General features: G+C 40.4%; 1 protein-coding gene across 1 annotated transcript in view; it reads left to right on the top strand.

Annotated features, from left to right (window-relative positions):
• The window catches only part of VIPR2 (vasoactive intestinal peptide receptor 2), a 100536-nt gene that overhangs the window by 63912 nt on the left and 21654 nt on the right, over window positions 1-14970 (top strand). Inside the window, exon 5 of the mRNA XM_026652146.1 lies at window positions 11395-11492. Within this exon, the coding sequence (XP_026507931.1) occupies window positions 11395-11492 (98 nt within the window). The remainder of the gene's footprint in view (window positions 1-11394; window positions 11493-14970) is intronic.

The raw sequence follows: 14970 nt of genomic DNA, 5'->3' as shown, positions 1-14970 counted from the left end.
TGGGAAAGAGGACACTGAACAAAATGGACCACTGGTACAGTGCTCCCATGTAGTGTTTCTTAGGGAACTAAAGACTCTTACGCTGCCTTTTGCCATATTGGGTGTTATTGATTCCTGTTAAGGTGTTTTATATTTTCTCTAATTCTGTCAAGATTTGGGGAGCAAGCTAGACCTGACTGGTGCAGTTCTTGCCTGTTTGATTTAGCACTTTCTTCTGTGACTCTCATGGAAAATACATAAATTACTTCATTAGAAGAATGCAATAAATGTCTAAGGACTGATTCTCACTGTCTTGCACCTTGTGTAGTCAGTTCTTCTTGTGCAAAGTGGGTGCAAATTTTATCAGTTCAGAATTGCAGCATCATGCAAACACATTCACTTTGAACAGATGTAAATTACAACAAAAGAAAAAAGGTAGAGGAGAATCAGGCTCTTAGGCCCAGTCTACACAGAAAGTTGCACCAGTTTAATGGAAGTTATGTTTTTAAATTGACTTAAACTGGTATATGACCATGTTGAGAACATAAGAACTGCCATAGTGGATTAGCCCAATGTTCCATCTAGCCCATTATCCTGTCTCCAACTGCCACTAGTTCCAGAGTTTTAGAAAGAGTGTACAGCACAGAGCAATTTTGGAGAGATACACCCGTCTTCGGCTCCTGACTTCTGGCAGTCGGGGTTCAGGGTCACCATTGATAGTCCTATCCTCCATGAACTTATCTAGTTCTTTTTTTAACCCAGTTATACTTTCGGCCATCACAACATCCCATGGCAATGAGTTCCACAGATGTTACCAGATTTGCCCCTTACTTTGGAGTATGCTCATTTATTTGGGTTACTTTTCTGGGGAAGGGGATTCTGTAATCCTATCAATGTACTGCTTGTGTCACTTGTGTTTTTATATGGAGCTCTACTTCTCCCTTCTGCAAGTCCCCTCCCAATGGAGCTATCCTGCAGGACCTAGGTTCCCTAGGGCTGTGTTTCTCCAGCCCCAGAACCAGATGAACACCCACACATATATTAACAGAGCAAGTCTGAGCAGACCGGGTCAATCAGCACTGTCAAGCTGACCCCTTGTATGTCTCTGGACTCACTGGGCTGGAGGAAGCAGCACTTTCAAGCTGTCTCTCCTTATATGCCCCGGGCTCCACGGACTGGGTCAAGCAGCACTTTCAAGCTGTTACCCTTATGCATCCCAGATGCAGCACATCCCTATCCCCACTCCCCCAACACAATTGTACTGGCAGTAACCCACTTGATGAGCAAACCCCACAGTATTTTGGGCGCTGCAGGGATCTTTCAGCTTAGGTAAAAGAAGCATTGCTGTAGAGTGAATGGGGGAAGCTAAAAACACAAAAGAGTAAAGTTCAGCAAGAGAGAGAGAAGCAACCAACTTAACCATAAAAGTTATTTATTGAATAATAGTGATAACTACACAAGGAGAGCTAAACCAACATCATAAATGATTAAAGGTTAATAGCTAAGGTAGAAAGGAAAACAGAGAGAGAGAAAGAGGGGGGGATCTCACCCACTCCATGGGGCTTGAACTGGTCGGGGTTCCCAGGTGATGGTGGTAGCGGAGGGTCCTGAATGCTGGAGACAGGCAGAGCCCCCAGCACGATCAGTCAGGAGAAGATGGAGTTCCAGTGGAATTGATGCATAGTTTGGATCTAAGCATCAGAACCCTGACTAGAGGGTGAGTAGGGACTTTTGTAGACAAAATACAGTTGTTCAAGGGAGAACAATAGATTTGTTTATAGGTAAACTGATGACTCAAGCGTTTTCTTTAGGCTAGACAATAGGAGCTGATCACTCTTGGCTATGGGTGGTGTCTTCTTCCAGGGAGCTCACAATGCAACTAGGCTGCTTCAGTATTTGGATATCAATTAAGGATTCATTACTAGAATTGGTCTGATAATTGCTGAGCTGGGTGTGTGCAGGCATAGGTTCATTAGCATCTGGAGCAGAGACTCCCATGATGCAGTGCTTCCCTGCTTTTTCTGGTCCCAGAATTCAGTGTGGTTCTCTGTTCTCCATTCTGTATGTAAATTGAGATGTCTTCCTGTCCCATCTTTCATGCAGATGAGGCTAGGGGAGTTGTCTCTGCTCTCCATTCTGTATGCTAATGGAGATGTCTTAATCTTGTCACCCTTGTCAGGAGGGGTCTAGGTGTGTCTCCCAACGCCCTTCACTGCTCTCTGCAAGTTTTTTCCTCTGATGGGTTTTGGTTTAAGCAGAGGCTGTGGGGGGGAGGTGTCTTTCATGAGTCAGGTTGGATACTGCACCCTTTCATGAGTCAGGTTGGACTTACTGCACTCTTTCATGAGTCAGGTTGGATACTGCACCCTGGTTCCCCAAGAACACAGAGGTGTCTGCTATCACTGGTTAATTGTGCACTGTATAAAAATATTTCCTCTTGTTTATATTAAACCTGCTGCCTATTAATTTCATCAGGTGATCCCTAGTTTTTGTATTGTGGGAAAGGTTAAATAACATTTCTTTATTCACTTTTTCCACACTATTCATGATTTTACAGACCTCTATCACATCGCCCCTTAACTGTCTTTTTTCTAAGCTGAACAGTCCCAGTCTTTTTAGTCTGTCCTCATATAGAAGCCATTCCATACCCTTGATCCAATACCCTTGATTTCATACCCTTGATCCAATGGTGGAACTGGTGTGGCCACGGGGGGCATGACCCCCACTTTTTAACATGGGCATAGTTTGGGGGATGGGGACACAAAACACCTTTTTTGAACATTCTTAATTTGATTTAAACTTGGCTTACGTAAGTCAGTTCCTTACTGACTTAGATGTACATGCACTGTAAGGCCCTTTTATACTGCAGCAATGGTGCAAAGGAGCTTTAGGGTAAATTCAGATGTGTAAGCTTTATCAAATTACATGCAAAAAAACCCCAAACCCAAACACAACTGAGCTGTATTACAACTAAACCAACAGATGCTAAGACCTGACATTTTAGTGAATTTTCCCTTGAAAATAGCAGTCCAAGCCACTGCCCCCTTTGCATTCCTGTACGTCAAACAGTGTTTTCTTTCCAACAGTTCTTATTAACTTTATGCACTATGCATATGGAGTTACATGTTAGCTTTAGTACAGTATGCAGCCTAAGTATTAGTAGGATGAATGTTATTGTACTGAGAAATTACATAACAAAGATTCTTTTAGATGAGTAAGTATGAAACATTGTAGAATTATGTCACTAGAAATTAATAACCTAATTAATAACACATCAGCTGGCTGTGTTACAATAATTTGTCTAAGAAACCTTTGGACATTGTGTAATATTTATTAGTGCATATGGCCCTACCATTGCAATTTCCCAGCACATGTCTTGCAACACATTTAGAATTTAAAAAGTCAGTTAAAGGGACAGGGGAGAAAAGACATTTGATATAGTGAATTGGCACAGCTCTAATTCCACTTCAACTCCAGTATGCATAGAACCTAATCTTACGCTGATTTTGAAACTCATGGACTAGAGGAAAAAAATGTAAGTTACAGAACTAGCAAAAATGAAAGAGCTAGGAGGGAAGAAATGAAATCCTAGTATATGGAGCAGATCTTTAAAGCTGTAATGGAAATGGTAGGGTCTGTTTTGAACAGAAAGGATGAAGCTGGCACACAAAACCAGTAGTCCCATTAACTTGTCAAACAACAGAGCCCTATTCACATTGTTGAAACTGCAGTTGTCATTCAAGCAATTTTAATATACTCATCTTGAATTTTTTATTGCCACAATAACATTGCAAAGACAACAGTCTTTTAGCAACAGAATCCGGTGAGATTTGGGCACCCAACTCTCTTAGGCCTGGTCCACACTAACACCCCAATTCGATCTAAGGTACGCAACTTCAGCTACGTGAATAACGTAGCTGAAGTCGACATACCTTAGTTCGAATTTACCGCGGTCCACACGCGGCAGGCAGGCTCCCCCGTCGACTCCGCGGTACTCCTCTCGCTGAGGTGGAGTACCGCAGTCGACGGCGAGCACTTCCTGGTTCGAATTATCGCGTCCAGACCAGATGCGATAAATCGAACCCGGAAGTTCGATTGCCAGCCGTCGAACTACCGCGGTAGTGTAGACATACCCTTAGGCTCCTTTGAAAATCCCATACAAAATGTCTTTTGCAGCAGTTTGAAGGAGAGCAAGCGTATTTAATCATCAAACATCATCACTGGCACGAGAAAAGCTAAAAACAAAAAGCACAAATGCCAGTGTGTTTTTCTTTTAAATAATGAAGATGACTGGGGAGGAAAAAAATCTTGATAATGATTAAAAATAAAGTACTGTAGTGCATGTAGGGCCTAGTCTAAACAGGGGCGGCTCCAGGCACCAGCACAGCAAGCGCGTGCCTGGGGCAGCAAGCCACGGGGGGCGGCGTGCCGGTCGCTGTGAGGGCGGCAATCAGGCTGCCTTCGGCGGCGTGCCTGTGGGAGGTCCGCCGGTCCCGCGGCTTCGGTGGCAATTCGGCGGCGGGTACGCCGAAGGCATGGGACCGGCAGATCACCCGCAGAAACACCACTGAATCTCCATGACCAGTGGACCGCCCGCAGGTGTGCCGCCGAAGGCTGCCTGACTGCCGTGCTTGGGGCGGCAAAAAACATAGAGCCGCCCCTGGGTCTAAAGCCCATTGAAGTCAATGGACAGACTCCAATGATTTCAATGGCTGTTAGATCAGGCTCTTATTTACTGCCCTGTACTTTATTCTAATTTTCTAGGAGTAGGCGAAACATTAAATTCAACCTACAGAGTCTTGGCCTTGGAAGACTGAAAGAAAGTGCTCATCAGAAGATAACATCTATACAGAACTTTGGAAAATTCTTCTCTGGGAAATAAAAAGTTAAAAAATCCCACATGTTTTAGAATAGTCTATAGCATTAAGTAATGCAAATAAATCTCGTAGTGTCACTCATCGAAATGTAGTGTCGTAGGGTGCTAAGAAAAAGGAGAATAAGAGAAATCTTAAGTCCCATCAGTTCTTGACATGAAGTCATACAGATGGTGTCTGCTGTAACCAGGCTCTCTCATAGGGAGGCCTGACTGGTCTGACAGTGAATTTCCCTATAATGACTTGTAGTCATTCTCTCTCATACAAGCCCCGAATGCACATATTCTGACTAATCATGGTTCATGAGCCTCTGAATTTCAGAAATCAGTTTGTACTTAGTTCTAAGTTTATAAAAGTACAACTGATGCTGTGCCTGGATGATGGGGGAAGGCAAAGAATGTAGAATCAGTGCAATTTATTCTGAAATGAGAATATGCAAACATGGAAAAAAGTTAGGGTAAGCAATGCAGACTAAACATGACATAAATTTGATATACTTGGCACCAACCATTTACATTATTCCTAAACAAATACCTCCCCGTCAAGACCAAAACTAAAAAGAATGTATAATCTCTCTTGATTGGGTGGTGCATCTCAAAGGGTCACTAACATTTTAGGATATACAAGAATTGCATGATAACTCAAGTGATGGTCATGAAGGGCACTAAATGATCCTGATTCTCTTCCTCAACCAGGAAGGGCAGTGGTCAGATTCACAGGTGGGGAAAGTGAGGCACAGAGAAGTGAAGTGACATGCCCACGGTCACTTATCAGGCTAGTGACAGAGTGGGGAACAGAACCTTAAACATTAGTTTGATATCTAAATGGCCAATAATGCAGTCACATGAGCACAAGACAACATGTTGAGTGAATGTAGTTCTTACTGATTGTTGTGGAAAAACGACCATGCGTTGTGTTTGGATCAGAATCGCCTGAGGCCTTTTTATTTTCATGCATGCACGGGGGGTACCAGTGAACTAGCAATCCCCCCGACTACAGAATTTTGCATAGCTTATATGGCATAAAACCACAATTAGGTAATGCATACTTTCTTATCAACATTATTGCCATATTTGGAATACACTTTCCAAAAAAGGAATATAGCTTAGCAAGCTTTCCTGTTTTTCACAGTCTGCCCTATTGCAGTTCCTAAGCTTTCCTGTTTTTCACAGTCTATCCTATTGCGGTTCCTAAGCTTCCCCAAAACTGTTAATGAGCCATTATGAATCATAGGCCTTGTAATTATAGATAGTTCTGCTTTTGTACTTTTCCTCTATTCTGCCTCTAAAAACCCTTCTCCTACAATAGACTTAACTAATGTTCAGGTCTGAACCAAAGTCCAGGCCCGAGCCAACTAAAGTTTAGGCCCTAGCAAACTTTTTCCTCCACAGATCTAAGGCTTTTGAGTGTACAAAAGTCTCATTTGATCTTGTTCAGAGACTTTCAGTAGCCCAGTATACTGAACAGAAAAGCTTTAAAAAGTTACCAAATACAGAGTTTAAAAGGTGCAGTGGTTTGTTTGGTTTTTGTGCTGGCAATCAGAATGAGTTTAGCTGCTCACTGAAGAAAGTGTGTGGATCACTACTTTAACAGTTAGTGAGAATATTAATTAATTAATTAATTAGTATTATTTGTAGCATACAAGAGAAGATATTTTAGTAACAGAGAAACTTTTGGTAAAGGACCACTATGATGACTGTAGCATCCTGGTTTCCTTTTCTTTACTTTCTGGTACCATCTTTTTCCATTCTCACTTGTACTTTCAATGTAACGCAATTTACTTCCCTGGTATTCCCAACCTTGGAGCTTTCATTTTCTTGTGCCAAGAATGTAACATGCACACATCCTCTCTGAATTGCACAATACACATGACAGGACCATTTAGCCCTTAATATTATTTCTATTTTAATAACCATCTATATTGATGGTAGTAACAAAGGTAAGGATTAAAAAAAATATGCAATATAAGATATAGCTTTAAATTTATGTTAACTTTTATGTCCCTTTTTAATTTGTGTGAATTTATTTCCAAGAAAATGGAGGACTAATACACTGGCTTGAGCCAGTGACCTCCTCTGTATAAAATAATTTACAGAACAGTGCAATCCTTAGATCCCATGATCTTAATAAACCAAGACATAAAGATGTGCTACAGCATATTATGACTATATCACAACAGAGTTCACAGGTTCTTACTTTTTAACAGAGAAACATTATATTTCCTGTAAGAGCAGAGTAATAGGTCTGCTTTGTTAAAAGAGCAGAGATAATCTGCATTGTTTTCTGGTCTATCGGAAGTTTATACTCAACTTACAGTTCGCTTAAGTCACTATTTCTTAAAGGCTTGGTATTAATATATCTTAAATGAGTGTTATCTAGAATACAGCACAGGACAATAATTCTAGGTGTACATGTAATAAAACCCGACTTAGTCACTGAAAACATTAAGAAAATATACACTTATTACAACAATTGAAACCCATCCATCAGCAGTAAATACTGGAACCAATTTGGTGAATTAAAAAGACAGGATTTTATGATTGCTCACTGATAAATTAATGCTATATTCAGTTTCATCTTGAAGCCAACCACTTGAGTAATGAGTTCTCAGAGATGACAAACATGTTTCTTTTAAGAATAACTACTTTTCATTTGTTTGAAAGAAAATGTCCAAATTCAAGATCTAATCCTTGCTGAAACTGCTGGATCGCTCTTAAAAATATGGGCTAGGTAGTCCCCATAGCAACAGGAATACATTTCATAAAATTGCTAGTGTTTTTAGTGCAGGCTAAATATTATTGTAGGAATTTAAATATTTTTATGGCGTGGGACTGATTGTGATGGTTGCACAGTACTCTGAATCGTAAGGAAAGTTGCCCTAGAACCTCCTGCTTGCTATTACTTATAGAGCACCATCTGTGCGCAGGGTGTTTTACAAGAAGTGTAGAACACAAGGTTCTTGACCTGAACCGCTTCCAGTTGAACTCAGTGGAACAGGAAACACCCAACAAACTTCCCCTGAAAGGCCTGATAACATTGTCAGTGATAAGATCAGCATGGGAGGGTTTGTGAAAGAAGTGGATTTCAAAAAGGAGGGGAGAGGTCTCCAAGCAGGATTCATAGAATATCAGGATTGGAAGGGACCTCAGGAGGTTATCTAGTCCAACCCCCTGCTCAAAACAGGACCAATCCCCAGACAGATTTTTGCCTCAGATGCCTAAATGGCCCCCTCAAGGATTGAGCTTACAACGCTGGGTTTAGCAGGCTACTGCTCAAACCCCCCACTGAGCCATCCCTCAAACTAGAGCAGGAAACACCTATTTGGCAACTGGGCCTAATCCTGTAGGCATGCTCTGAGCATGTCTAAGATCTGATACCTGTCATATCCCACACTGGAGGGCAGGATACAGGCTGCCCATGAGGGTGTGGGGGAGAGCAGCACTGCACCCAAATCAAAGACAGCCACGGGCACAGGGAAACATAGGGCAACAGTGATGGCTTCAGCTCCTAGAGCATGGGCTAGCTGAGCAGCTTACCTGGCTTGGGGGGTCCTAACTCGAGGAAGAGTTTTGCAGCAGAGGATCCTGAGTGGGTGGGAGGTGCCTATCTCTGCCCAGTCGACCAGGTGTACTAGCTCAGCTCTCTTAGGTTGGCATTTCATTCCTGGCTAGTTTAGTTAGCTCCCTGCTCAGCTTGCAGGCTTCTAGGTATCCCCTTCTTTTAGGCATGTGACTCTCCCTGTGCATTTTTTAGGGAGCCTGGGCACCTAGCTTGGGGCTGGGGATTCCACTAGGGGACTGGCCATCTAGGGGTTAGATGTTGCAAAGCTAAGTGGAGCAACACCTACATACCTTTGAAGATCTGGGCTCTTGTGCCCACAGAATCCCGTTGAGTCAGTGGGACTCCACAGAAGTGTAAGGGTGTTATGCACAAGGGTGTGTATTTGTAGGACTGGGGCCCCATGAAGTACAATAAAAGGAATAATCTATTTTATACCATTGAAAGCCCAGGATTTCAATTTAAAATGAAAGTTTATCATCAGTCCGTGGTCCTTTAATTGGGGAAGCTTCCCACGAAAGCTTATGCTCAAATAAATTTATTAGTCTCTAAGGTGCCACAAGTACTCCTGTTCTTTTTGCGGATACAGACTAACACGGCTGCTACTCTGAATCCTATTCCATTGGGACTTTTACTAATTTCCATGGTCATGTTTTCTCTGGTGCCTCTGGGAGGGGAGTTTGGGGCTCCTCTGCATCTCCACCAGTTCCCGATTCAAGTTTTCTATAACACATGAGGGGTTCTCTACACTAAACAAACAAGCAAAACTACTTTGTGAGAGAGGATGATCATAGTAAAGGAAGAGAACGGCTCAGGTGGCCTGTCTCTTAGGCAGGCTTTCTGGGACCAGCCCTTTGGGACTTGGTTATCAGCTGGCCTACTGTCTTTAATTAGGGTCTACTTGCACCCCCTTCTCTTGGGGCACCCTGCTTTACAGCTAGTCCATGATGTTTCAGGGGAGGTGAGGCCTGTGAGTGTCTCTTTCTTGGCAGATCACTCTCTGAGGTGTAGCGGTCTTCTTCCTGTTCACCACAACCCACCCCACCCTGGGCAGGTTTTCTCTCTTTAAGATTCCCTCCCCTCCTCTTTCCAGTCAGAGCAAACCTAACAGGTGCACCTCGTTGGCGCTGAAGGAGCTCAGAAAAGCTTGCTAGTCTCCTCTCCCACAAAGGGAGAGTGTACCCCTTCACACTCTCCAATGTTTTACTGCTACTTTAAAAACAAACTAACTCAATACTAAAATGTCAGGAGTTCTACAAAAATGTCAAGACAATCCACTTCTATGCACTGTCTAATACAAAAATAAAAGTAGGCATCTATTTCCCTTGTAGTATCTATTGTACCATTTAGAAATTAGGAGAATGGTGGTGTTTGATTAGTTGTTGAAGTAGTGTGTTGGAATTGGGCCATGCTCTTTAGATAACTAGCGAATGCTAACAGGGACTGGTGTCATTTGCCTGGAATGTCCTTAAGATCTATATGCTAAATGTAGGTAATTTGTTTCCCTCAATTTTTAACTTTAAGAATATTTATTATAACACATTTGCAAGATACTTCATTTCATTTAACATTTAATTTAGATTTGCCCAAATGCGTGCTGTGCTTGCTAAATGATTTAAACGTTGTTCTGCTAATTTTTACATAAACCAGGATCACTAAAATTACCTCCTTTTAATGCTATTCTTCTGGAAAAATTGCAGCTTCCTAATGTTATTCCTTCATCACTGTGTTCTAGCAATTTTTAAATGGTGTAAAACAACACATTTTTCTACCAGATGAGTTTTTGCAATATTTCTGTTTAACTCTGTACAATTTTCAACAAGTGCTGAATCCAAATGAAGAATCTTGTACAAATGGAAGTTTAGACAGATACAAAATGTTGTAAGTGGCATACTTTTTCTTTTTGAAATATGAGGTCAGAATCTCAGCTGGCATAGCTCAATTGAAATAAATGGAGCTAGGCTGACTTACAGTAGCAGAGAGTCTAGCCTATTATCTTAAATATGATATTCTTAAAATACTGTGAATTTGTGCCCCTTAGTAACACAAGCCCCAGAATGTGTATGCACATAAATGCATGTGCCTAACATTGAAAATTGGTTCCATAAGATACAACATCCTGCACTGATGTTAAAAAACTACCAGTTAATTCTATCAGATAACAAGAAATGGTTTATTAATTTGTTTCTCATAAATCATATGTGCAGTATTAATACCTTATAGTACTTTAGTGGAAAATAATTTGAGACAAATACAATTCATCGTAGGCATCAAAAGAAGTAGCAGATTAATTCTGACTTTTTGGCATTACTCTTATGAATTTTTCATTTCTGATAGCATTGCATGTATTAATATTTAGGCGGTAAATTAAGGAACAATGATGGTTGTTCAGTGGTGCATCCCCTTTGTGCTGCTTTTGATTTGTAGAAGTGGCTTTTAGGCTTTTAAGGAGGAATTTGAAAAGAGAGAGGAAGAGCTGTTTGGGCTCCAGTTTACCAAAGCATTTAAATATGTGCACTTGGAGTCAACGGGACTTAAGCGCTTTCTTATGTCTGTTGTTGAACAAGGCTGGACTACTGAATCAGAGCTTTGGAGCAGAAGTTGAGGAAGACTGTTCCAAGTCTAACCCATGCTTACAAAATGTGGATCTCTCTTTCTCTTGTGGCTGACCCACATTGAGGCTTATGAGTCTACTAATGGAGCAGGGTTATTTGGTTGAGACAGTTGATGTTTGAAGATCAAGAAGTCCCACATTTGATTTCCCCATCAGAGACGACTTCTTTAGGGGCATTGTATTACATGAGTGTAAAGGAATAAGCATGTTTAACATTTGCAGAGGAATTCTGTAGCTGGTAGCCAGACTAAAAATTGTTAGAAAATTATGCAGTTTTTATTCTTTTAACTATTTAAAGCAATGCCACATTATTACACATTTGATTGCACATATCACTAATGGTTTATGAATATATATTTTTCTTCATAGATTAATTTCTACGTACTAGTGAGGGCAATCTACACCCTTGGACATAGTGCGTCTCTGATTGCTCTAACGACAGGAAGTATAATTCTTTGCCTTTTCAGGTAAGTATCTCACATGAACAAAAATAAGCAAGAAAATAGGAAGATATTTTTAAATTCTTGTCTGTTTTATGATTATTCAGATGTTTATAAAATTGATGATTTTTAAACTTTGAAGAATTTAATAACAAATAATGGTTGCATTGGTAACTTGAATTTATATTTGCACCACTCATATCACATGATTCCAAAGAACTTTAGAAATTCATACATAGTACAACCTACATGCACAAGAGTAGACCAGATCTAAACCATTTAAGGCTTTATTGATCAAAATCAACATCTTGAATTGTACGTGAAAATAAATAGAAAGCCAGTCAACACTAACCAAGTGGGCAGCCATGTTCTGGTGAAGCTTCTGGATGGTCTCCAAGTGTGTTCTAATATATAGTGTCTTCCATAATCATTCCTGAAAGTCACAAAGGTGGTGAGATATTGAAGAGAATACCATAGTCATAATGCTTTCGTTAAATGGAAATGGAAAAACGCTCTTCTGGCCATTGACACCACTAGAGATTCTGGGAGTAACCCACAATTCAGATTGGTTCACAGAATAAAGAAGGGCAGGAATATATTATGGGGACAGATACCTTCAAATGCTTTCACCTCCTCCTGCCTACTAGCATCACCTTTATCTTCTTCAAACTGAGCTTCAACCAACTTTCTTTCATCCATGCCCCAATCTCCACCAGGTATTGGAAGCTAAGAAAAGGCATCGTCCAGCTTCAGCAAAAAAGAGATGTTGAGCTGCATGTTATCTGCAGCATGGTGGTGCCAGAGCCCCAACTCTGTCACAATCTACCACAAGGACAACATCTTTTGGGGTCTTTCTGTCAAGAACGAACAGAGCAATTTCAGGAATAATCTCCTCTATCCTAGTTAAGGTCTGCAAGCAAATCAACACCACCTTGTGTTCAGCACTGTCAAGGGCTATTAATGCATGTGAAGGACTGTAGCATAGACTCCTGACTTATGTCCATCGCTAGAAGGTAGAAAATAAGGAATCCAGAGGACATCAGTGCAAGCCTTATCACAGACTCCTCAAAACCGTCACCCAAAAAAGGCAGGTCAAAGAGAGGGTGATAGTTTCCCATGCAGGGAACAAAGAAATGCTTATTTGAGGAAAGCTAGTCCCCTGAGAGACAGTGTTCGTCACCAGCAATGGAAATGAGCACAAACCTATGTGTGTGCATGCGGGCACTCTTCATTCACACAGTATCGACAAAATGGGGCATTGTATACATTGGGATCGTTCTTTGGGAAGTGGGGATATTTTTAGAATTTCAATCCCCCTCCCTTCTACCTAATTAATGCATCCTCAATGATAAATCACACTTGGGAATATTGGTTTGAGAATCTGTAAATGACCCAAATGCCTTTAAAAACCAATATCTTGTGGGGGGTGATCCAAGGATAGGTAGTTTCATTTCCCATTCTCCAGGAACAGAATAGCTGAAAACACCTTTGTTAGCTATTTATATTTATATTGAAGAGGCAGTTGTTGTCCGGAAGGAGCCCAAGGTGCTTTACAGAAAGTACCAATGTACTGTATATAAATATCCACGGAAATACATCCATCTTTGGGGTGGAGCCATCCGGCCTATACAATAGTATTTAAGAGGAGGAGTAAAGAATAACTTCTTCAAATGAAATTCCTGGGAGGAATTTTAGGCAATTACACTAGTGAGTTAAAAATTAAAAGTTACTAAAGCAACAAAAAAAATCAAAATTCTAACTTCATCCAACAGGATTAAAATTTGAATTTTTGATGTTAGTAATACATAGGATTTTTAAAACTGTGCATTGATGCATACAACTGCATCAGTGGAATTGGACGTGCTCGCCTCAAAATCTACAGCATTTATCCCTGAACATGTACACCATTATTTTCTGAAACAAAGTTCTGGGGTGGAAGGAGTTCAATTTAACTGGAGGTACTTTATGTACGTATGACAAATATATAAAACCTCTCATTTAGCTGGCTCTGTTTGCTTTCCCTTTCTAGTCTAGCACATATTGAGGAATTATGAATAGCAGAACTGACACAACTTCAGTGCTTTCTGATCTTTATTTAATGTACTGGCTACTATTTATGACTAGTCACGCTAAAATTAGGGCAATTAGATGAGAAAAGGAAATTTTGTTTCACACAGTTGCAAGGTTCTCTTGTACACTCTTTATTAAAATTGAAACTTCTTTCATGTACTTGCAGAGTTGGGAATAAATTTGACCCTTGTTTTCTGTCAGCGCAGAGACCTAATCGGGATTCTGACTACTTTTTTCCCACCAAAGGGCAGATTCTGAAGTATTTTACGGGGAAGGAATTATGACCCTGGCATATCTCTTTGATACATTTTTTAATCCTAAATTGCCAGCCAGAGACACTGAGCTTCCTAAACCTTCTTGCTATTCAAAATTGTCCCAATTTTTCAAATGTCAAGACTTTTTCATCCCAGGTTACACTTTGTATGAACATTAGGATTAGAATCAGTTGAAAAATTTCTGACAGTGTTTTTCATCAGAAAATGCTGATTTGTCAAAATGAAAATGCTCCACGGGAATGTTTCAATTTTGATGAGGAAAAAAATCAAAATGACCTTATTGGAACAAAACATTGTAACTTTTCATTTCAAAACTACTTTTCATTTTGAATTTTTGGCATTATATAATTAAAATAATAAAAATACCTCATTCTGATGCAGCACTTTCCATCAATTGTTTTCAAAGCACTTTACAATTGAGGTTAATATCATTGCCCCCATTTTACAGATGTGGAAACTGAGGCACAGGGAGGAGACATGACACAAGGTCAGCCAGCAGGCCAGTGTCAGAGGTGGGAATAGAATCTACATCTCCCAGTCCAATGCTCTGTCCATTATGCCACACTGCCTCTTGCACAATTTTTAAACAGTCAAAATCAAAATGAAACATTTCAATTGACCCAAAACAAAATGTTTTTAAAAATTTCATTTTGTGGGAATATCAAAATTTGCTATTTCTGCTATGTATAAAACTTTTTGTATATCTGACTTTGCTGCTATTTGCATATAAGCAGATTTCTACACATGCAGAAATCTAGCCACTATCTCTACAGTAAGGGCCCTGAGCGCCTATCATTTTCACTGAACTGCAAGAGTACAGCATCTCTCAGGAGCACCTTGCTCCTGGCAGGATTAGACTTTTATTCTTTCAAATCCAGCATGAGAGAGAAACATGTTGTTCCTATTAATTATCCAAGGAAAATAATTAGATGTCCATTCTTCCCTGGAATGTGACCTTGGCTTTCATAGGGATGTATTAAGCTATGTACCATAACAGCGATGGACCCTCAGCTGCTTTTGGATGTCTCAGGCCCTGCATCAGCAAAGCTCTTAAGCATATGCACAGCCATTGAAGTTGAGCAAGTGTTTAAAGTTAATCATGGGATTATGTCCTTTGCTGAATAGGCCAAAAATTCATTTTGCATCTCTGCCACGCTAGA

Source organism: Terrapene carolina, unplaced genomic scaffold (assembly GCF_002925995.2).
Source record: "Terrapene carolina triunguis isolate 2854851 unplaced genomic scaffold, T_m_triunguis-2.0 Scaffold111, whole genome shotgun sequence".
In the NCBI taxonomy this organism is placed as follows: domain Eukaryota; kingdom Metazoa; phylum Chordata; order Testudines; family Emydidae; genus Terrapene; species Terrapene triunguis.
This window is presented reverse-complemented; position numbering and strand designations above follow the sequence as displayed.